The sequence below is a fragment of the Scleropages formosus genome, chromosome 20 (assembly GCF_900964775.1).
Source record: "Scleropages formosus chromosome 20, fSclFor1.1, whole genome shotgun sequence".
NCBI classification, from domain to species: Eukaryota; Metazoa; Chordata; class Actinopteri; order Osteoglossiformes; family Osteoglossidae; genus Scleropages; species Scleropages formosus.
The window spans coordinates 8,829,701-8,853,272 of record NC_041825.1 but is presented as its reverse complement, the minus strand read 5'-3'; the positions used below and the strand labels follow the sequence as shown (position 1 = coordinate 8,853,272).

At 42.2% G+C, this 23,572-nt stretch overlaps 2 protein-coding genes across 5 annotated transcripts in view; both read right to left on the bottom strand.

Annotated features, from left to right (window-relative positions):
* The window catches only part of LOC108926953 (SEC14-like protein 5), a 28,595-nt gene extending 21,341 nt beyond the window's left edge, over positions 1 to 7,254 (bottom strand). For 2 of the 4 annotated variants that reach the window (XM_029247066.1, XM_018739972.2), the window contains exons 1-2: positions 4,876 to 5,200; positions 1,407 to 1,474 (exon numbers count right to left, since the gene is read on the bottom strand). In XM_029247066.1, coding sequence (XP_029102899.1) covers positions 1,407 to 1,469 — 63 coding nt within the window. In that variant the 5' untranslated portion in view covers positions 1,470 to 1,474; positions 4,876 to 5,200. The other 2 variants (XM_029247067.1, XM_029247068.1) reach the window with 2 other exon arrangements.
* Positions 7,255 to 10,265: 3,011 nt separating this feature from the next.
* The window catches only part of LOC108926686 (syntaxin-binding protein 4-like), a 39,828-nt gene continuing 26,521 nt past the window's right edge, over positions 10,266 to 23,572 (bottom strand). Inside the window, exons 17-22 of the mRNA XM_029246907.1 lie at positions 21,365 to 21,556; positions 21,021 to 21,137; positions 19,037 to 19,086; positions 18,769 to 18,887; positions 18,457 to 18,514; positions 10,266 to 10,957 (exon numbers count right to left, since the gene is read on the bottom strand). Of these exons, the coding sequence (XP_029102740.1) occupies positions 10,894 to 10,957; positions 18,457 to 18,514; positions 18,769 to 18,887; positions 19,037 to 19,086; positions 21,021 to 21,137; positions 21,365 to 21,556 (600 nt within the window). The 3' untranslated portion in view covers positions 10,266 to 10,893. The remainder of the gene's footprint in view (positions 10,958 to 18,456; positions 18,515 to 18,768; positions 18,888 to 19,036; positions 19,087 to 21,020; positions 21,138 to 21,364; positions 21,557 to 23,572) is intronic.

Genomic DNA, 23,572 nt, shown 5'->3' with positions numbered 1-23,572 from the left:
CACCTGATCTTCTAAGTAACACTTGGCCATCTTGGATTTCTTGAATTCAATAACCAAATCTCTTGGCCTCTTATTGCACGTTGGCACAGTGTGCCAGTCGGCGCCAAACATCTACGTGCTATATCTCGGCGCAGAGCTTCGGCACACTCGTAGTGCGAAACCGCACCGCCGTTTCGCTGCAACTTTGGGAAATCACACCATGTCAGCGTATTGGGATTGGGGGCAGGAACATAGTGGGGTATTTTTAGGGAAGACCGGGAATAATTATCTTCTCCAACCAAAGAACAGCGTGACATTAATGACGGGGTGAAACATTTTCACCCTCCAGTTGTGGCTCTGTCCTCCGACGCCCTTTGCCTGGACAGAGCGAGGGTTGCGGCTCGGCCCCGGACAACAATCGCCTTCAATCATGCCGGGTTCCCAGCTGCCTCCTCTATCTCAACAACACCCTTCTGTAGTGCACTTGGGGGGTGGGTGGTGGTAAAAATACTCGCATATTTGCCATTTCTTAAATCACTTTGCACATTACCGAATACCGCGCGTGCCGAAAGGAACGCTTGTTAACGGATTTGTATTCCTACCTATTCAAGTTGTGGCCACTTGCTACCAGCTGCGAGCAGGACTCTAGGACGTCCGAATTAATGACACCGCAGAGGCGCCCGCAACATATCCCGACGTACACTTTTAAACGTACCGCATGTCATTTTCGAAGCCCTGCGACAGTGGCGGTCTTACCGTTTTGACTCACCTTGTTCTTCCCCGACCATAATATTTTCATTTATTATTATTATTTCACTGCGATCATGTTTTGAGAGTATAAAAGACAAAACTCCAGGAAGCAGCAGTTTGCGAAATTGAAATTACGGTGTATTGTCAGGAGGGATGTTCATCTGTAAACGCTCTTCAGTCAAAATAAAGCGTGATGGAGCACCAGTCGGAATTTTAATTAACCTGGCTACGAGTGCATGATTTCACTCAAGTGTGAGCCTGGAAGAGTTGCCATAGAAGTGCCCATTTTTGGTGCCAGATGTTGGGAGGCAGATGCGCTCGCTAAATGCGAAGGAACCGAAATGAGTGGTACTCATGTGCTGGGAATGAGTGGAGAGCAGCTGCTCCTGCGACCGAACCAGACCTTCTACCGTCTCGTGGCGGTGGGGGGTGGGAGGTGGGAGGCTTACACAACGCTGCCTTTGTGCATGAAGGTGAAGAAGTGTGTGTGAAGTTGCAAAACGCTCTGGATGAAAGCAACGCAATAATAACATTAACCAACAACAACGTGCTCAGACTGACCGATACCTTTGGGTTATGAAAGCTAGATCAGTATATCATATCATCATCATTACAAAGATAATTTGTGTTTGGGAAAATATACAGTATATCAGACAATGTAAGAAAATTATACTCACCGCCATCACCATTTCAAAGGGATGCTTGTAGACTCGGACCGGAGACTGATATTTTTGCACCATGTTCGCTGTACAATGACAAAAAGCATCAGGGAAAAAAGCAGTTAGCATATGCTGTGTTCTTCCTCCGAGTGTGTTGTTACAGTCCCAAATTACTCAGAAATGCATTTAAAACCCTTTCGCAAAACTTCCTAGAAGAAGAAAGAAGTAAAGGGGGGGGGAAAAATAAACCCAGTCATGCTTTTCCAACTTCTTCGTGAAACGAAATCACATTAAAAATCAGCATCTTTTTTAAAAAGTAATTATCAGTACAAGCATAACAATAAATGCTCCGAGACGCACTACGGCGCATATGGCTTTCTTTCTATGCCCCTGATGTCGCGAAATGCTATAACCACTTATAATCTACTAAAGTGCCAAGGCTTCCTTGAGATTACTGGCACTTATTTTTGGAAACTCACACTGGGACTCAAGGAAGATGAACCATGTGCACAGTAAGCATTTCCCCAACCGAAACGAGTGCGGTGAAAAGCGAGATTCTTTCTCAAACTGATACCGTACATTAGTTTTCGCATGCGGCAAATGAGTGACATCTGCTCTAGACTGCCTAGAAACACTAATTTTATCAGACAAGCATATGTTGCCCGGAACACCCTGGCCTGGCATCGCAAGAAGTCGGCACATATGGGCCTGTCCAGCAATTAAGTAAAATCTTGAACAAAAAAAGCACGTATGAACACGATTCATGCTATTTAACAAAAAAAAGGTTGTGTAGCAGCGCACAATTCATAATATCGAACGTGTTCGTTATTTATGCACAGTTCTACAAGACTAAATAGCAAATCTGCGCCAGCTCACTGTAAAATTCTGGATTTCGCTCAGCTCTAACGTGTTTCGTTCGTGTCAAAACAGCAAACAAAATCAAGCGGTCATTTTCTTTTTATGCTCTGTATACTTTTTGATAAAAGCAGACGTGTAAATGCGTCCGTTGCGATTGTCGACGCCGCCAAATACCGAGAAAAACAGGGGGTTTACACTGCGTTTTCACTGCATTTCACATTAACACACACTTTTTTTTATACATTTTATAAATTTAAAAGAAAAACTTCTTAAAGTCAACCAAGGAATACATAAATGACAGAATTTCTAAAGACACATTCATTTATAAGGCTAACATGCAGACAGTACTGGAAAAAGCAACACAAGGAGACACTGTATATGCAATGCGTAGGCAAAGCATGTGGCTCCACACACATGTGACTGGCACGCGAAACACGAAGATGACTATTTGCAAGCGACGCGTAAGCAACTACAACCGCAGCCCAACACTACGACCGAGCCCGGGTGGCACGTGGCGCGTTTCCGGCATGGAATCGGGCGACTAGGACTGCAACTTGCAATCGCTTCACGGGGAGCTGCATCAAAGGTGGAGGTCTCAGCGTGAAGAAGGTAAAGACAGACATCTTCATTCAGAAACGGCGGCCGCCAGATCACACGCTCCGGAACAGAGAGACGTGACTCACAGTCAGCAGCGTCGCGGGAAACCATGAGCGCTATGGTTTACATCGGTAAAACCTGCAAGGAACCACACGGCAAGGTCGCGCACATGATGCACGAAACACATGTAGTACACGATGATGTCTGCTTGTGTCCATGTGAGCAGCGTGGAATTCGCACATTATCTGTGCGGCGAACGACTGCGATATGGTCTGATGAGTCCACTGTGTTCTCAAGAAACCAATGTGCGGAAGTATGGCATGGGCCCAAGGAACCGTACACCCCCGAACGCCTGGCTGCAACAATAAAACGCATCTGAATATCGGTGAGGTGCGCCTTCATCCCACTCGTTTCGAGGTGTCGCATGCAGAGATAACACAGCGGAGCCGCGAGGCCCTGAAAAATCAGACGCGTCCCACAACACGGCCCGACTTCCATCTCCAGTAACGCGGGCGCAGGACACGCTCCGTCAAAAGGCGACTTGAGAAGGACACCGACAAAGTTGTACACGGCTGTCGATCCCTCGCGGTACTGGTCTGAGTGTGAGAAGAGGGACGTGACACAGCAATTTAAAGCGACATCACGTTAAGAAACCTGTTGTCTAAGAACAGCGCGCAGATTTCTGCAGAACTATTCCAGAGCTGTGAATTCAAAGCTGTCCACCCACAGCAATCCACCACCATCCACCAGCTACTGACATGCGTTTGTCTTCGTTTTTTTTTTTCCCGTTCCTACAGGAACTGGTGCCATCGGAACTACGAGCAGAACCAGGAATTTATAAGGGTGTGAGGGCACTTCAGCTATGAGGACTATGGGAAAGTTAAGAGGTTATACCATGGACCAACCAACCGAGAGTGTATTCTTGCCAGGTATTGACAAGACCAAAATACTGTCAGTACGCACTGAAGTTCTGAACAAAGAACGGGGTGGACATACTTCTCTAGGGGACACTTCTCCCTTCCTTCGTCCCCTTGTCACAGCTGGGGGGGGGGGGGGGGGTCTGAGCACCAAGGCACCCTTACGGACTCTTCTACTGGCCATCTTTTGAGGGACAGGTTCACCAAACAGCTTTCATCACATCTCAGTTGATCCAAGTCCATTTTCAGCATTTACGCACATTTTCCTATTTCTCATGTTCGAAAGAGCAAAATGTATCACCGTTTAAATTTCCTCACACCTGTCACCAAAATAAACCTATAATGCACGAATGCACAATTTTATTATGAATTTATTTTTTATATTTATATTTTGTATTTCCACTGTCAGTTAACCTTTTTAGTGTACAGTATATTATTATAACTTCAAACAAGAGTTCTTGCATTTCGTGTCTTTTTAGTTTCTCAGCTGGAATGTTACCAGTACAGTTAATGTACAGTCACACACACACTGCAAAAAACAGGTCTCCCTGTTGCTGTGTATAGGAGTGTATCTCACACATCACCCGCTGCACTTTATTTTGGGAGCCTAAGAAAATTTTATATAGGTGACACTTCTATTTATAGGCGGGGTGAGAGAGACACGTAGTACAGTATCTATCTATGTGGCTGATACGGTGTTCGGAGTGAATTGACATTTTCGCATCGTTTTCAATGAACGAAACAGATTAAATCCCCATAAGTTAAAGTGAACGATAGATACATATTATCAGACGGCTTCAACAACCGGAGAGGGGCTCGTGAAGGTGCCGTAACATGTTCAAGATGCGAAAGTAAATCGCTGACAATGTAACCTTTGCCTGCACTTGTTCCATATAACCTGCATGATCATGATCATGTCAAAATACGAAGGATCGTTTCAATCAACGCGCCTCGCGCGTTCAGCAGCCGCCGGGCGGATCGAGGCTACAATGTGAATGTGTGAGAAACAAGCCAAGGCGCTGAAACGCCGAAACCCGGTGGGGAGGCTCAGGAGGCTGTATGTGTATGTGTGCTGCAGGACGAGGCTGCGGGAGCGAGGAGAGGCGCGCTCCTACCTGGCGTCGCGGGGGGCGTCCAGGCACCGCGCGCCCGCTCCTTCCTTCCTTCCTTCTTTCCCTCACGCGCTCGAACGCGGCTGCTCGCTGGTTTTTCCTCCTCCACGCGTCAGACAGCAACTACAAGTGCATTTATCATGAGTTCCGTTCGGCCTGGGAACGACTTCACTCATATCACACGCACATTTACATATTATTCTCTCTGGCTCTCAGTCTCATACACGACTACTCAGCGTCAGCCCTGCTGCCAGCAACACGCCGGTCCACAGAACTCAGCTGATTTAGGAGCCATCGCTAGTGTTCTGCTCCTAACAAAAAAAGAAAATACATATAAATAATTACGAAAATAAATAAATAAATTCGGGAAGCTAGCAGAGGAGCGCAAAGACGCCCAGCTCTTCGCGCGCCGGACCCGCACACGGCCGCTACCGGAGACCCGCGCCGCGCCGCGCCTCTCCTCCCATTAGGACTCCGAGCGCCTACGTCCCGCGTCCCCTCTGGCCGCCGTATCGCGCGCGCCCGTAGCCGCGCGTCGTGACGTCACTCGCTGAGCAGCGGAGCCGGCCGCGACCACGCACAGCCGCACGCGCCCCCCCCGCCCAATAAGCGACGCCGGCTGCTCCCGTCTCCACTCCTTCGCGTAGACAAAAGTATTCAGCGCCGTGTATTCGGCAGCTGCGCTTGATATTTCAAAGAAATTAAATATTATGAACAAACACTGAAACAATTTGCTGCGAATACATGCACTAACTTCACGGCTTTTGTACATCTACATTTATTTTAGCAGACGCGTGTTTTCTCAAAGCGACTTTCAATCAATGAACTCTATCATGTACTAGACTAAGTGTTACCAGCCCACACACCTTTATTCACCGCGGTGACTTACACTGCTAGATACACTACTTACACTGGGTAACTCATCCATACATCAGTGGAACACACTCTCTTTTGTTATTATTAACCTTTATTCAATCGACGCCTTTGTCCAAGCCAAGGTGAGCTACAATAGAACATAATCAGCTTTACAGTGATTTACCCATTCATACAGCAAGGTACTCTTTCTATCCCAGTTGAGGGTCAGTACCTTGAGGAACCTACTGTAGGACAAGGATTCAAAGCAGAGGAGGTGGACTGTAACCACTATGCCACCTGCTGACCAAAGCTGTGGTCAGACTCTTAATACAGAGCAGTGTGTGTTTGCGTTTCTAAGGCCGAGTGTGTAGTGCATGGAGGTAGCAGGAGTGACAGCCATTCATGAAAGATGTACAAATCCCTACAGGAGGGCACACACACACACACACACACACACATTTTCTGAACCGCTTGTCCCATTCGGGGTCGCGGGAAGCCAGAGCCTAACCTGGCAACACAGGGCAGAAGGCTGGAGGGGGAGGGGACACACCCAGGACGGGACGCCAGTCCATCGCAAGGCACCCCAAGCAGGACTCGAACCCCAGACCCACCGGAGAGCAGGACCCGGTCCAACCCCCTGCGCCACCGTGCCACCTTTACAGGAGGACAGTCATTCATTTTTAACAGACAACACTGAAAAAAATGGAAAGTAGCTCTACTGAAAATAATGAAACAATGCATTTACAATCAACTTAATATATGTATGTTTGACATGAGAACATAATTATATTGCATAAAGTGAAATTCAACACAGTCATCAAAAAGTGATATGACCACGATGCAATAAAATGTTCCAGTCTATTTAGACAGTTCTAACACATGCCATGGTGTTCACTCAACACGATTTTTACTGCTTGTTGTTCAGTTTACTTAATTAAAATTAGTTAATGCAACACAATTCTTTTGCGTTTTATCTCATCTTAATTTCATCGTGTACAATCCATCTACGTTTACTTAATCCAGCTGTGTTGGGACTGTGTGAAGAATATTTGTTGGGTCAGTGTATTGCTGAAACTGAACTGAAAAAGGGAGGCTCCATTAAAAATATATATCTATTTATATAGTATATTGTATTATATATAGTTATAATTTATTATATAGTTTAACATTCTATCACTTTTAAATATATATGAATGACACGTAATTAATAATAAATATAATTAAAAACGTTATGCAGATGACATAGGGATACATGTATTTTCTGTCTTCTCGAAAGAAGGAGAAAACCTCAAGCTTCTTTTCGAGATGACAAAGAAAAACAAGACAGAAAATCAAAATGTTGGCTTCAGAATCATGTTCCGAATCTCAACTGTTTGCGAATGCGTGTTTCCACTAAGATTTATCACAGCTTAATTTCTATTGGAAAAAAATCAGACGGACTTCTGCTGAAACGCTGCCCATTTAGCTTGTATTCAAGAAATATCAAGTTTTTCCTCACGTATTTTTGTCTCTGCTTCTGCGAGTTTTTTCCTTTTTTTTTTTTTTTCGTTTGCGCGGGAGCAACTGCAAAGTGAGCGAGCGCGCGTGCGTTGAACTATCGGATCAACTGTCGCGACTATCGCGCAACTGTCGGCGATCGCGATAGTCGCGAGAGTGGTCGTGATAGTCGCGACAGTCACGACAGTTGATCGCGATAGTCGCGACAGTTCATGGCGAGCGCGGTAGTCGCGACTGTGGCCGTGCGAATCGTGCAGTTTAATTAATGTTTATGCAGAAATATGAGGTGTAACTTATGTTGCTTATGGTTGTGTTAACAAAATGTTTATGATGTATGTGGCCTTCATGACGGAAGAGTTAATAAGCTGTAAAAATGGTTGTGTGTGTGTGCATCATCAGTACATTTTTTACATCTTTTCAGATACAAGTTGCTTTAAGTCACTGTTGCCAATTGACCTGTTAAAGCGATGTAATTTACACTAAGTTTCGATAAGCATGATCCCTTAAGAGCTAATCTCTCTCACATTGCAATGCATTTAAGAGTATTGCTCATATTGCTATTAGGACAGATGCCTCACTTAATGAAATAAAGCCTTTGAATTTAAAGCTGTTTGTTTTATTGAAAATAAAATGGAATATATTGAGTAACAACATAGACCATTAAAACTGAACAAAGGTAATGATGTAAAGATGACGTGATTAGATTACATAAAAATAACATGATTCAAACATGTATCTGAATATAAAAGAATGATGTTAAGTCAACATGACTGAATTATGTTAGGATAACTTAATTAGAGCATGTACAGTTTATTAAAATACATGTGATTAAAATAAAATTATTATATTGAACCATGTGAATGTGTAGGATACTGTGAACCCAAACTAATTATGTGGAACCAATGTCCATAATTCGAGTAAATCCAACAAACTATTTTTTTTTTCAGTGAATGAACATGTAAAGTGAAAGCTTCCCAGAGATCATTTTAGTTAGCATGCATCAAACTGGCAATAACAGCGTTAGTGTCCACACCAATGGTACAACAGCAATGACTCCAAAACTTGAAATCTGAAGGGTGCATTAATTTTCTGGGAAAACTTGATATTTTCTAAATGAATATAAAACTAAAACATGTACCATGGCCTTCTATAGATAGAAATTGTGCTGCGGGTTCTAAAATTTTAAACAGCTCTGCAGTGAATCGCCTCCTCAACATTTTGTACATATGAACCCTAAGAATCTACAGATGCTATAGAGAAAATAAGGAAGCTGTATAATTTCATAACAGTTAATCAGTGCCAGTTGCCCTTATTCTGTGCACCTACAGAGGTCCAACTGACTTAATTAGTGATTCATTCTTGGCATTGAGCGCAACGTCACATTCTTCTGTATCACTGTGGTGTTAGTCATGCTGCCACCCAGAAAATCGGGCATCTTCATGCATCCTACAATTGACATTTTGCAAACCTTATTCTCAAAAAAATTAGCACAATTCTATCACTGCCATCAAATATGTATTTCCAGGACTTGTTTCATCAATAAAAATACACAAGAGATGTGTAAGACCATATTTTTCACCTTAATAAAATTAGGAATGGCTAGGGCACACACACACACGCACACACACACACACACACACACACAGACAACAAGCAATAAATGGATTAATATCAGTTCTGAAGGCTTCTGCAGTTAGTAATATGAATAAAGAAAATATGTAACATACTTTTCCATTTCATATGAAGAATGTTTCTTATAGTATGACTAGAAAGTATGAATATGTTAAAGCCTTGTTCAGCTCTTAGAGATATGAGCTGAAATCTTTTTTCACCCACATACATCCTCCTTTACCACCTCCAAGCAGTTCCCCATAGTGACACATTTTTACACCAACTTGTACATGCCTAAGGTCTTCCCTGTTTGCGCTGCACTCGGTGAACACTTTTCATCTGTTCCGTGTTAAAGTACTACATTCATTACGTAATAGCTTATAGATTCTATATAACTGTCAGATACATGCAATTCTTTACCTCTCCTCTCAGATAGCCTTGGGAACAAATGCTTCTTTGTGAACATTAGCCGTAACTTTCACATACTCAGTAAGCTGCCTTCAGAGATCCATGGAAGATGTCAAATTTAAAAGTGTAACGTACAGTATATCTCAAGTATATCTCCTTTTAACCTCAGTAAAACAGTTTATACGTAAAAACAAAGGAGCAGTCCCTGGAATGAATCTGAAACATCTGCATAAATTATGAGCCATCTAGAACATTTTTGGTCACTCACTCAAGTACACTGGTTCTTCATCTCACAAAAGGCCAAGTTACCCTTTTTTAAAGACACAAATATATTTCTTTTTACTTATTGTCTATCCTTATGGGGGCACAGCGGTGCAGCGGGTTTGGCCGGGTCCTGCTCTCTGGCGGGTCTGGGGTTCGGGTCCTGCTTGGGGTGCCTTGTGATGGACTGGCGTCCCGTCCTTGGTGCGTCCCCTCCCCCTCCAGCCTTACGCCCTGTGTTGCCGGGTTAGGCTCCGGCTTGCCGCGACCCCACTTGGGACAAGCGGTTTCAGACTGTGTGTGTATGTGTGTGTCTACTCTTATCTGTTTTCAGAGAAAGTGATCTATTTTCATAACCCCAGGCAATAGGTGTCAGTAAAATGATCCCAAAGACTAGCGTGTGCCCACCTTAAGTGAACTCACTTCACAATGTTTACACCTGTGTCTGCTGTTTAGGAGTGTTGGATGCCAGTAACAAGGTGACAAATGTTGCACATGGTTAGGAGATTAATTCCTCAACTACCCGGATTGAATAGGATGTGGAAACAATGTATTTTTATTGTCAGTTTTTTCAAAATTAGTTTTAATTTTAAAATAGCTCAAAACTGAGAAAATTTTCCAATTAAAAGCCTCATAAAATATTTATTGGTATAACAGGTATTTCCAAAATTTTTATAGAACCTAGGGTTTCAATAAATCAAGGGACATAATAGTTGTAATGCTTTTATTCATTGTGACACAGAGGTAAAATTGGTGTTGAAATTACAGACGGAACTAATTTCAAATAGACTTTCGCTCCCAACCACGTTCATAAGCTGAGGACGCAGTGTTCATCGCTGTACAGATGATGCCCTTAGAACTAACAACATAGCGAAACAAGGTTCAAATTTCCTCTGATGTCCATTGCAACAAAACTATGCAAAATGACAAACATATGTTTTGGCAAAAAACATTTACATGAACACCCAAAAAGAGCTGTTATATTACATCCTGTAATTTGGCAACTACGACCTATTCATACAGTATTTTACTACAGAGCATCCAACGGTCACTGTCGAAGTGTTTCTTCCTTTTTACAGTAATGTTTTTAGGGTGGCTTTCTGCAGGCTATCAGAAAGTGAGTCCACTTTATTGCTTCAGATAAAAACAGCACATGTTCCAGTACATGCCATGGAATTTAAAATAACACATATAGTTGCATTTCAAAATCTATGCTCATGTATTGCATTGATGTCGTAATCAATATAGCAGTTCCACTTTGGAGCCTCAACTATTTTTTATTATAGCTAATTAAGCCACTGCAGATCCTATACAACTTCACAGCAGCTTCACAGTTACAGTGGTTTAAAGTTCCTTTTGTCTCTTCATACTTGAGTTTCCCAGGAAAATCTAAAGAAATTGCTTGCTACTCATAAGTCCGAGGGGTGAAGATCGTGGTCGGCAACTGTAGTGACTAGAAAAAAAGAAACAGTCCGTTAAATGGCAGAAGCAGTTCCATAAATACTTTACCTACTGAAAAAAAAACACATGTAACAAACCTCTTATTACAATACAACAAGGTTTAACCAACTTAAATCATACTTCGTTTAAGTGTACCAAAACTATTACTGATTTACATTCCTCTCACTGTATGTCCACACCTGTTAGAGATAAAATACCTCGGAATTTGTAAAATGAGTGATGGTCAATTCAATTCAATTCAATTCAATTCAATTCAATTTTATAGAGTGCTCTTGTCACACAGTGACATAGAGTGTTGAATAAAGGAGCAGAAGACATAATACAAATAAAAGGTTAGTTATGCACTACATTACAACAAGAGCTATATTAGGTATTAAAGCTGTAAGTAAGACAACTGGTCACAGAGGAGAGGAAAACAAAAAAACTCCCAACCAAAAGGCAAGGCTGAAAAATGCCCGAAAAAAACTGGTAACTGCACCTTGGTAAGTGTGTAAGTTAAATACCATCATCACAGTGGTCAGCAGCAGTCCCAGCTTTCCCAGCATCCCCAAGCTAAGCTCCCAGCAGCAGGTTATATCATTATGGCGTATTTATTTCTTATTGATTTCTGTTTTTTACCTCAATAGAGCATGTCTGAAAAGCACTGAAAGCACTGATAATTCTAAGAAGAAAAGATTCACAGCTACTGCAAAAAAGAAAATGTGAATGATGAAGTTTAAAAGGGTGAAAAAATTGCAAATCTCTTGACTGTTGCAATGCCTTACTACCATACAGTCACATTTCACACAGTGTTTAAAAGAACAGAATAAATTTCTGAACAGATATTAACAGATACCTTGTCCCTTTCACATTTGTAAATTAAGGACTTGCTGTATTTGTCTTCCTTGCAATTTCTGGCACATAAAATGACAATATACACATGAATATTTTATTATTAAATATAATAAAAACAGAAAAACTACAAAAACGAGAACAAAAAGAACAGTTAATGTTTTTGGAATCACTGGCAAAAGAAGGCAAAAATTCTATAATAGGTCGAAAATACGAAACAAATAGCACAGGCAAGAAGAGACTGTTCTAAAATTTTGTCCTTATATGCGTCACCCTGTCAGACACTGCAAAGCTTTTATAATTCGTTTTTAGAGTAAACATGGTATGGAAAAACTTGTCTTGTCTTACAAATTAGATTGAAAGAAGGGTATTTTTTTTTTAATTAGGAACTTTTCTGACATACCATCTGGATCTGTAAAACACACACACACATTTTCAGAACCGCTTGTCCCATACGGGGTCACAGGGAGCCACAACCTAACCCGGCAGGGCGCAAGGCTGGAGGGGGAGGGGACACACCAGGACGGGATGCCAGTCTGTCACAGGGCACCCCAAGCGGGACTCAAACCTCAGACCCACCGGAGAGCATGACCTGGTCCAACCCACTGCACCACTGTGCCACCGCGCCTCCCCCATTTGTAAAATATCAACTTTTAAAATGATCTCTGTAAAAAAGCTTTTTTATGAGTTAGTACAAATATGATCCCCACGTGGTGTGGAGAAGCCAGCAGTGTATGTGTTGCTCCTTTGTCTTTTTTGCTTATGTGGGCTGACAGACAAACAATGAGCACTAGACAGAACTCAAACACCATATGTGCTCATCCACCATCACTAACATGAACAGCCGTCCACACCTCCACGCAAAACTACCATGAAGTAAACCATTTCCCCAGTCCTTGTGTGGGGCAGGGCTGCCGAAAAACCGACAACGGAACAGATGAGTAACTGTACTGAGCGGATAATAGAATATACAACGAGACTTACACTGTCTGAAAGGGTTATCTAACTGCATTTGATTTCAATAATGATGAATTCTGCTTTTGCTCATTCATGTCAACTTCTACAGAAGAAGTTATTTCTGTGTATCGACCCAAAGTTACGTAGTTAAAAGAGGACATGCAAAAATGTTATCTCTACACTCTCCATATCTGACTAATTTCTTTATCTCTTTCTTCTATATATGTCTGAATGTATGTTTTTGTATATGTATGTTGCGTATTATATGCTGCTTCACTTCTCCGCTGATCTGTTAAGCGCACGATGAACGAGTAAACGGTTATGTTTAATCATTTTGCAAGAAGAAATTGTTAAATAATGAATAAACCTCTGTGCAGCTACTCTTGTGGTTTATATTAGTTCACATGGTGGAAGGTGAGAAATCAACTGTACTTTAGAATCATGTGTCTGTATCCAAGTCTCTTCTTTTGTTGATGTAATGCGCTCGTATTTTTATCTCAGATGTACGTGGATTTGGAGAAAACTGCTAAATAAATAAAGGTTAATCTAAATGTCCTGCAGTGAAACATAATTTCTGGGAGCAATACAGTTTTATCAATCAATCAATCAACCGACTGACCGACCAACCGACTGGCCGATCGATCAATCGATCAATCAATCAGTTAATTAATTCATATTTACAAAGAAAAACTATGCAAATAATATCTATAGGGAAGTGTCCTGAGCCCGGTGCTGTATTCCTTGTTCACACATGACTGTGTGGCCACTCACAGTTCCAACACCATCATAAAGTTTCCTGACGATACCACCGTTGTGGGTCTGATCACCAACAACGATGAGACGGCCTACAGGGAGGAGGTGAGGCTCCTGGCAGAGTGGTGCCAGGACAACAACCTGTCTCTCAATGTCAGTAAAACTAAAGAGCTGGTGATCGACTTCAGGAAACAGGATACGGCTCATGAACCCATCTACATGGGAGGGGATATTGTAGAAGGGGTCAACAGCTCCAGATTCCTAGGGGTCACCCTCACTGCCAAACTCACATGGACTGAGCACACTGCATCGACCATCAAAAAGGCTCATCGACGTCTCCACTTCCTCAGGCGTCTGAAGAAAGCCAGGATGTCCACTACAGTCCTCACCACTTTCTACAGGTGTGCTGTGGAGTCTGTCCTCACAGGGTGTATTACATCCTGGGGTGGCAGCTGCTCCATACAGGACAAGAAAGCCCTACAGAGGGTGGTCAAAACAGCTCAAGAAATCATCAGCACACAGCTACCAGCAGTCCAGGACACCTACACCACATGCTGCCTTAGAAAGACGATGAGCATCATGAAGATCAGTCACCCCGCATGGGCACTTCTCTTTTCTGCTGCCTGGAAAGAGGTTCAGGTCTATTCGAACCCACACTGCTAGGTACAGGAAGAGCTTTTACCCCACTCCTGCAAGAGTATACCACACTCACCAATGTGGCACCTTTAGTAACTAGAGTTGGGCTGCTCCTCCCAAGCACATTGGTAGGTTACACTGTCACTTTAAGCATTCGCATCCTCGCTCTCACGTTCTGAGTTCTCTGGCCGTCAACTGGTATTATTGTTATTACTGTTACCATTATTTATTGCTATTGCTGTTGCACTGCTCACTGTCATTGTCATTGTTTTGTTTGTGCAGTATTTCTATTGTCTCTGTCTTTGTCCATAGTCTGTGGAGAAGCATTCAGGAAGAATTTCATGATACTTGTACATGGTACTTGTACCTATGACAATAAACTTGAAACTTGAACTATTGGGAAAGCATTTACTAATGGTATTAAATAGCATTAAAAAATGGCATATAAACATCAGTTAGAGCAAAACTGAACTAATATTCATTTAGAGAAAAAAGATGCTCAAAGCATTTATCTAAGTACAATCCAAGATAAAACTTTAATTCATAGTTTTCATGATTAGTAATGTGCAATACATAAGCAAAATATTTATTAAAGGCCTATAAACAATTTATCGAAAAAACTTTGTTTTCAAAAATGTAATCCAGCTGGACATACTGAAAAGCAGTAAGTCAGCAGTTGGTGCAGAGGAGGAGGTAAATGCTGAGATTGCTAATTGAATGTGCTATGGATATTAATCATGGCTTCCTTAAATTTTCCTTTCTTGAATTTTCCACATCATAGCAGAATAGCGTTTTCTTTTGAAATTCCAGGTAAGCTGAGGGTAATTTGAGGACAGAGACCCTTCATTTAAAGGGTTTAGACACTGGATAAAAAAGATCTCATTCATACCTGAGGAATATTTGCCAGCTGATATGTGTCACACCAAAGTGTATGCAGTCTCACCTGACATGCAGTCCCCATTCGAGCCTTTTATATAGCCTGCTCCCCACAGCAGGAGATGGAAGAGACTAATCTCTGCTTTCCTGTCATTTGGACTTAGTTACAAGACCCTTGAAGAGACCACTGAATGAGCTGCTCTATTATACCGTGCTTGAAAAACCTCTCCTTTTAAACATCCATCTGGCTGGCAATAATATGAGTCAAGCAAGTCGGCAGATTGTTCATAGCTCCTGTCTGTAAATATCAAAGGATGGCTTGAGCGTGACAGTTTGGACCAAATTGGCTATCTTGCCAAACGTGATGTCAGCTTCTTGTAGCCGTTAGATAATTGAACTGTCAGTTTTCCAGCTGCAGCTACAGAAGGCAGAGGCTAAACACACTCTCCTAGGCAATATATGCCGTGGGAAAAAAAAAAAAAAAAAAACTAGAGCAATCTTACTGTTAGATGAGTTCTTTCTGGGCTATGCGATAAACATTGATTTGTAGGTCAAGATTTCCACAGATGCACTCCTTTTATCCACTTGTGTAGCTGCTAAGTTTACATGCCAAGTTGCATCGGCACAATTTTATACATTGTTTACATGCATACATGCATAGTTTACATTTTTCCATAGTTTTCTTAACGTACCATTATTTATAGATATTCTGTTTGTATTTTAAGAGCTTGCCAGCATGCCAAATAGAGCAGAAAATGTTTAGAATGACCTTTCTGACTATTTCTCTGATGCAGTATTAAAAGGCACATTATGACTTCATTTCATCCATGAAGCTTACATTTTAGAAGCACAGAGCTACGGCACATCTACAAAATCTTAATTTTAGCTTTTTCATTTTCTTTAAGAGTAAAGGTGAAAGTAGCTACCATCTTAGATATAAATGTCTGAACAGCTAGGGTACCTGCACGAAGTAAATTTCGTGATCATTGCAGACTGCCAGGGGGTAGTGCCAATTTTAGGAGATGCAGACCACCTAGGATGTTCTCATTAATGTCTGATCCAGTATGTGGGTGTCCCTCTTATTGATGACTAGCACTCGTGATGTTTCTGGTTCTGGCTCTAGTTCCAAAAGTCGATCCTCCAGGCCCACACCAAGCAGAAGGAACCAGCAGGCTACTCGCTGCTGAGCCATTCATCTTCTCCATCAAGGGTCTGACTAACCACGTGACGCTTGCTTCCGAAAGCGTCCTGGAAAACTGCCACCAGATACATTGGATGCATGAACCCGGTCACATATCAGCTGGCCCTGTCAAATCACTTCAGAATCTCACTTAGCTTCCATGTCTCAATTTTCAAACCACTGGTTTGCACCTCCCTTTCTGCTCCTGACACGCTTACCCCTCCTCTGGATTAACAGCTCCCATCAGACTTTGTCAAGATTATCTAGAAAGAACCTCACTGACGTTCTTACTGTGCATATTTTCAGTAGACTGCTTCACCTAATAACAATTCCCTTTTATTATATATGATATTAAGCATAACTTGTGTTCAATAAAAAGAAGGAGGTTATTCGTTCCTATCCATGCTAATCCCTCCATTGTCAGATCTGGGACACTCACAGTGCATGACAATGCATCCGATTACGACATGGACTGGATTGCTTTCATATTGTTCTAACCTGTTTTCTTCTTTCTTCTTAAACCTTTATACACATTTCTGAAGAAACTTCGTTAAATGATTTAACTCTCTATACAATGGAGGTTTGAGGGATAAGGCTGGGACTGGCTGTTAGGGTTGAAACAGAGGCAAATATGTCAAGTCCAAATCCTCTTGGACAAATACATACCCGACACACACACACTTGCTGCCTATGTCAGACTGCCAGACATAAAAGATTATTTAAATGCTATTACTGTATCAGGGATACTGTCTAAGCTGAATCAAACTGAACTGTAAATACTTAATATTAGACTCCAAAATGATAAAATCATTTAACGTATAACTAAAATAAATACAAATACAAATCTATTTAAAAGTAGACTTTATTCTGAAAAAAATGTGCAAATAAAATTATGGTCATCGAATAACCCACTAATATTTGAAATACATATGTACCACTTAGGTTAGACTTGTTGGAGTGCCATATGACAAAAAGCGGAAAACAATTTTTAAAGCTATTTCAGAAAATAGTTAATCGGTCGGGATTTTTACAAGAAAATTGTGGGCAGTTCAGACTGAATGTGTTCCCAATATAGAATATAAACGAATGAAGGAAACCAGAGTATCTGAAAACAGAGCCAGCGAAAAGTATACACAAGGTAAAGAAAATGACTCATGTAAAACCATAAAAATACCCGAGTTTAAAGGCCAGAATAAAATACTTCTAAAGGCTTTTTTCAAAGTTTGTATCATGTGGCTGATCTGTCTCTGCTTACTTTTACAGAGAAACTTAAGAGCAGTATAAATCAGTGCAATATTCTGCTAATCAGATAATACATGAGAGAGCAGAAAAGGAATGATATCTGGGTTTCCTCTTTTCTGTCCTAATACTTAAGCTCTTTTATTGGTGCATTTAAGGATCAGTAACAGAATCCCCCAAACAGTTACATTGCTATATCAAAGCTGTGGATTACAGATTCTACTTGTATCTGTCCTCACTGTTACCTCATATAATATTATTGAAGAGTAAAACGGGACAACAAAAATATTTCCAATTTGTCTGTTAATCACGATATTTGTGTGCTTTACAGATTATTATATTAAGATTAGATTATTATATCATATTACTCTTTTGCCTTGGTGGTATGATACATTTTGTGATTATTTTCATATTATTGTGACTACAATGCACTCCATTGGGGATGGTAGTGAGGTTAGCAAGGCCTGAGAAGTGGAGAGCATGGAAAACTAGCAGCATGATCAGCGGAAGCTCTATCGCACACAGCTGACTGAGGCACAGCATTGCGAAGGCCAAACCTGCTAAAACCTGCTGTAAGAGCCTCACCTGGTTACTGGATAAAACGGAGGACTTCATGTTTTTTGACGGTTTTCCGGCTGACAATTCTGATGCCTTTGTTAGATCAAAGAAGACAAACAGACAAAAAAAAAAAATCTACAAACTGTATTGCTGTGCACACCTGTGTCTCCCACTTGTATCTAAATCACGGACGTCTTTGCTTTTGTTTACAAATTATGGTAATTCATAGTGATCCATTTTAAGGGAAAACAGATGTCAACAGTTACGCCAATACCACTAGTTCGGCAAAGTGTTATGACTGTGTGCGTTTTTTGTGGATTATTTTATTTCTGACAATTTTGCAAACTCTACTGGATACAATTTGCTTTGTTTTATTATGGAATATTCATTCTCATTACAACTTCTAAGAGAAAGTACAGTGGAAAAAAAGAAATCAACTGTTAATCCATGAGGTAACTTACTCTGGAGTGTAGCTCCTCCCTTCTTCTGGGCTGCTGTCCTCAACATCATACTGTACTCCTGAAAGTAAAAGAAGCCTCGATAATTAAGTCTGTAGGCAAATGGGGATGCTGCACCTCACAAATGATGAAAGAATTCTTTAAAAGGACACGCAGTTTGTCATTCAGCCTCTACTGTGCCCCTTGAGAAGAGAGCAGAATGCAGAGGGTTAAAAGCGGTTATGCGTGAGCAAACCCTTTGGGTATATATGTTTCTGGGTATATATGTATATGACATGACTGATGATACAATGCCGGAAGCAACCTCTTACTCACTGTCTTCAGTGCCGAGGGAGCACACTCTGTCCACCAGCTCCTTCGCCTCCGCAGCCAGCTGGGCAGCGGGATCAACGATGGGGGAAGGAGTGTCACGGCCCTCTGCCGCAGGGGACATCCTGGAAATGCAAAACACAGACACTTGGCCTGAAGAAATGTACCTCCTCTCCTTGCCACTACTGTCATTCTAATCTACAAATATGAACAGAAGTCATTATTTTACAACAGGAGGCTTAGAATCGTACCGTTAATTGCACATATTACTTACTCATTTTCTGACCCAGGTAAGTTGGAAGAGGACAGGACTCTGTGTACATTCTGCAACAGATATACAATTGTGATTGTGAGCGAGTTGTGATCATGTATACTCTACTAACAATGGGTTTATAATGGCATTTATACCCATCAAGTGGTCATTTAATTTATCACGCGACCCTAACAAACACATAACAACCACATGTGTGCAGTGAACCTAATAGGCAAGTCCTCACAACACAGCTCCCATCCCTGGATTCTGCGGCAGGATCATGTGCCCTCACGTTCCTCAGCCATATAAACAGTTTTAATAAGAAACACACACACACACACACACACACACACACACACACACACACACACACACACACACACCAACCATCTGACACCACTTGTCCCATACAAGGTCACAGGGGAGCCGGAGCCTAACCCAGCAACATAGGGCATAAGGCCGGAGGAAGAGGGGACACAGCCAGGGTGGGATGCCAGTCCATTACAACGCATCCCAAGTGGGACTCAAACCCCAGACCCACTGGAGAGCAGGACCTGGTCAAACCCACTGCGCCACCACACCCCCCTAATAAGAACTAGCCTGCACAAATTAAACGAATGACTAACTGGTTCCAAACCAGTCTTGACTCTCTGTCGGTTGGTACGGAGTCAGCTTCGTGCCACTCAAGACGGTTAAGATCTCTGTCTTTTATTCAGAAATTTCATAAAATCCCAACTTCGTCCGAAAATTTTGTTGTACTCAACACTCTCCTAGCTTGGAGGGACATTATGAGATAACAGTTAAAAATCAGACTTTATTAATCCCATTGAGAAAATTCATGCGGGCTGTCACTGTATGTCTTGGACTGTGGGACGAAACCAAAGCACCCACATGAAAAACATGCAAACACACCAAGAAGAGATCACACTCATACATTCTCGCACTGTCCAGGTGCCGTGAGACAGCAGTGCTACCCACTGTGCTGCTCTGTCCACTGTATATAGAGATAGAGATGGGGATCCCAAGCCATTATGGTCTTGCACTGGTTTCACCCCAGATTTCCCTCCAGCTGTTTATCAAATTACCAAAAAAAAGGTGTTGGATGAGGGTGGGATGGTGGCACAGTAGGTTGTGCTGCTATCTCATAGTGTGTGGGCTGTTTGAGTGTAGGTTTAAGTATAAAGATCACAGAGAATATTGGTGGTCTTCGTAGCTCGGATTGATTGTTGAGGTGTTCGGTTGTTCACCAAGCTTAGCATTTATGTTGCAAACAATTCATCACCAGTCAAGATGACATCATCAGTGCACAAGTTGTGTGATTTGTGTTGGCTGCTTCCTCCTTTATATATAGTTTGATGGGTGGCATTGACTGAAGCTTGGATGTGATTGGTTGGTTTCATGTGACCTTGAGCATGAGCGGTTCCTCTGATTTGATTGATCGGTTACCGGTTTCAAACTGGAACCAGTTTGATACCGGTTAGGCCCTTGTTGGTCCTTGCATCGTATTGGCTCGTAGATGGGGTCCAGATCAGTACGTTTGTTTAGGGAATTGACTGAAGAGTACCAGGCCTCAAGAAACTCCCTCGAATGTTTAAGTATAGCTTGTAGAGTAAAGCACTTGGTGTGCAGTCTCCATGTCCTACCTGTGTTTGTGTGGTTCAAAGAGATCTACTTCAGGTGTGTTGGTAATGCTAAACTGCCCTTGGTGTGTGTGGCTATTCTGTTGTGGACTGGTGTCCCATCTAGGGTATAACCCCCAGGATTTTGTCCAGTGATTCTGGAACAGGCTCTGGCCTGGTCGCAGTCCTGACTAGGACAAGTGGTTAGTGGGTGCTGGATATATCACTTTTATTTTCAGATCAATCAATGGTGAGTTTTAAGTGAGGCACGAGTGTACTTCTGTTTTATTTCAACAGTTGTTATGCATGAGTAATATTTATTTTTTTCTGCTTAACTGCAGTTTTTGATATTACCATCCCGAGACCCTGCTGCCAGAACTGTATACCTGCGCAAATCCCAACAGCTTCTTGTTGGATATTTCCAGATGTTTCCGACTGAGTTCAGATTTCCGAAGCTCGCTGTCAATGACGGAAAGCCTTCTCTTCAGTTCAAGAACATCCTCCTGAAACAAATTAAAATGTAAAATCTCTCACTAAGCAGCAGACATTTTCCCCAAGAAAGTTGCATTCAGTGGTATAAGTTTTTTTTACCACATTAACGGCTGCCTGTTTTATCACAGTTTAATGTTATTTCATAGGGGGAGACTTTAGCCCTTAATTTTCAGGGAAATGCTTGTATGTGCAGCCACCATGGCCCATGTAAATAAAAAAAACAGATAACATCGCTAGCCTTTGTAGCCTCCTTGCTCTTTCTCCGTTGCTTTCCAGCCAGTTCGTTCTTCAAGTCTTTGATTTCGGCCTCCAGGAGTTGGATGACCTCTTCGTAATCCTGCTCCGCACTGCTCGTCTGCCCCTGCGTGGCCTCAACCACCTGGAGTTTGGTCTTCAGGGCCTCGTTCTCCACTGACGTGGCTGTGGCTTTCTGCGGGAGGCGACAGTAGAAGTGATGGAAGTGGGTGGCTTTATCAAAACGGTCTAGTTTTACATCTCTATTACACTTTCTGAAAATATATACATATACAGTGTTACTTTTTGACGCTGCGTGTCATGCTTCCAACCTATATGGCCTGTCTTCCTATTATTGCTTTAATTTGTAGTAGTGCTAAGACTGTGGCTATTACATCGGGTGGCATGGTGGCACAGCGGCACAGCGAGTAGTGCTGCTGTCTTACAGCAGCTGGGTGGTGCGAGAGGCCAGGGGTTTGAACCCTGCTCAGTCTGCGTAGAGTTTGCATGTTCTCCCTGTGTCTGTGTGGGTTTCCTCTGGGTGCTCTGGTTCCTTCCCACAATCCAAAAACATGCTGTTCAGGTTCACCCATAGTGTGTGAGTGACTGAGAGAGTGTGTTCCACTGATGTATGGATGAGTGACCCACTGTAAGGAGTGTATCTAGCAGTGTAAGTCATCTTGGTGAATAAGGTGTGTGGGCTCATAACACTACATGGTACCCATTGTAAGTTGCTTTGGAGAAAAGCCTCTGCTAAGTGAATAAATCTATTAGGAATAGGACATGTTTGTGCTGCTACAGTGCCATCCAACCAGCTGTTTGTAATGGGTCTGCAACTTTTTGCAGTTTCCCCTACTCCATCGTAACTCTAAAGCTTCAGTTATGCTGCAAATTCAAAAGTCTGTGACAAGCATTTTTTTTTTAAAGAATCAAGAACATTTTGTAGCACATCATTAGGTGTTACAGTTAACACTAGCACAAAACAAAACAAAGCAGGTCTATGGAAATTCTTCAGAAAATCTTCTCTTCTGAAAACACCTGTCTTATATTTATAACATCTGCTATACCTCCCATGACCTCATGACAGTGGGCTTTTTGACATGATTCCAAACGCTGTATGTCAAACTGAATCTCTGCCTTCAACATGCCATCTAAATGACAAATGTTGATTTCCTAAAAATGTCATATGGAGTTAAAAGTTCAATGCCGACTACTTGCGTCTTTCTTCTCGTTGCTATAGATAGCATTTGACCACCTTAAAGTTATTAATTGCTGCGGCTCAAATTTGGTGATGAATTTGATGACGATCTGCCAACGTTGTTAAGGGCAAGATTGTCAAAGCACTTCTTTGACATTCCAGCTTGGTAGGAACCATAGATACTGGTTATAGATGAAGTCCTGAACATAACCACATCTCCTCACATCCTGACAAAGGGAAATGAACTCTGGAGTGCTCTTGCTTCTCGGATTATGAAAGGTTAAGTTCAGAAATTTTGAAAATATGTACTTTTTGTTCTGCATATTTTCTTTGTTTATCTATTTCCTAAAATCTCTGAAGCCCAGGGTGAGCCCAACACATGTTTTCCCTCTGAGCTGATAGATGGCAGTAAAGTGGACACAGAGAGTAGTTTGGAACTGTCTTAATTCAGCTTGTATCACCTCGTTTACTGCTCATCACTGGTGGTGATTGTAATAGCATCCCCAAGAAGAGATGTACTGTTACCATGGAGACCCCACACCCACACCCACAGAGTGGCTGAGGCCACTTGACCCAAGTGTGATCATGGCAAGCTGGAGCCTAGCCCAGCAGCACAGGGCAGGGGGACACACCCAGGACAGGAAAGCAGCCCATCACAAAGCACCCCACAGGGGACTTGAACCCCAGACCCACCAGATAGCAGGACCTGGTCAAGCCCACTGTACCACCACACCCCTATTCCATAGAGACCAAAGAAGAGATAATAAACACAGAAAGTGTAAAAAGGGAGACAGATATTGCATATATTTATGGGATGAATTGGTCAACAATTTGGATTGTACAGGTATTTATGGAGATTGCACACGCACACACACACACACACACACACACACACACACACTGTCTAAAACTGCTTGCCCCAACTGGAGTCACGGTGAGCTGGAGCCTAACCCGGCAACTCAGGGCATAAGGCTGGAGGGGGAGGGGACACACCCAGGACAGGACGCCAGTCTA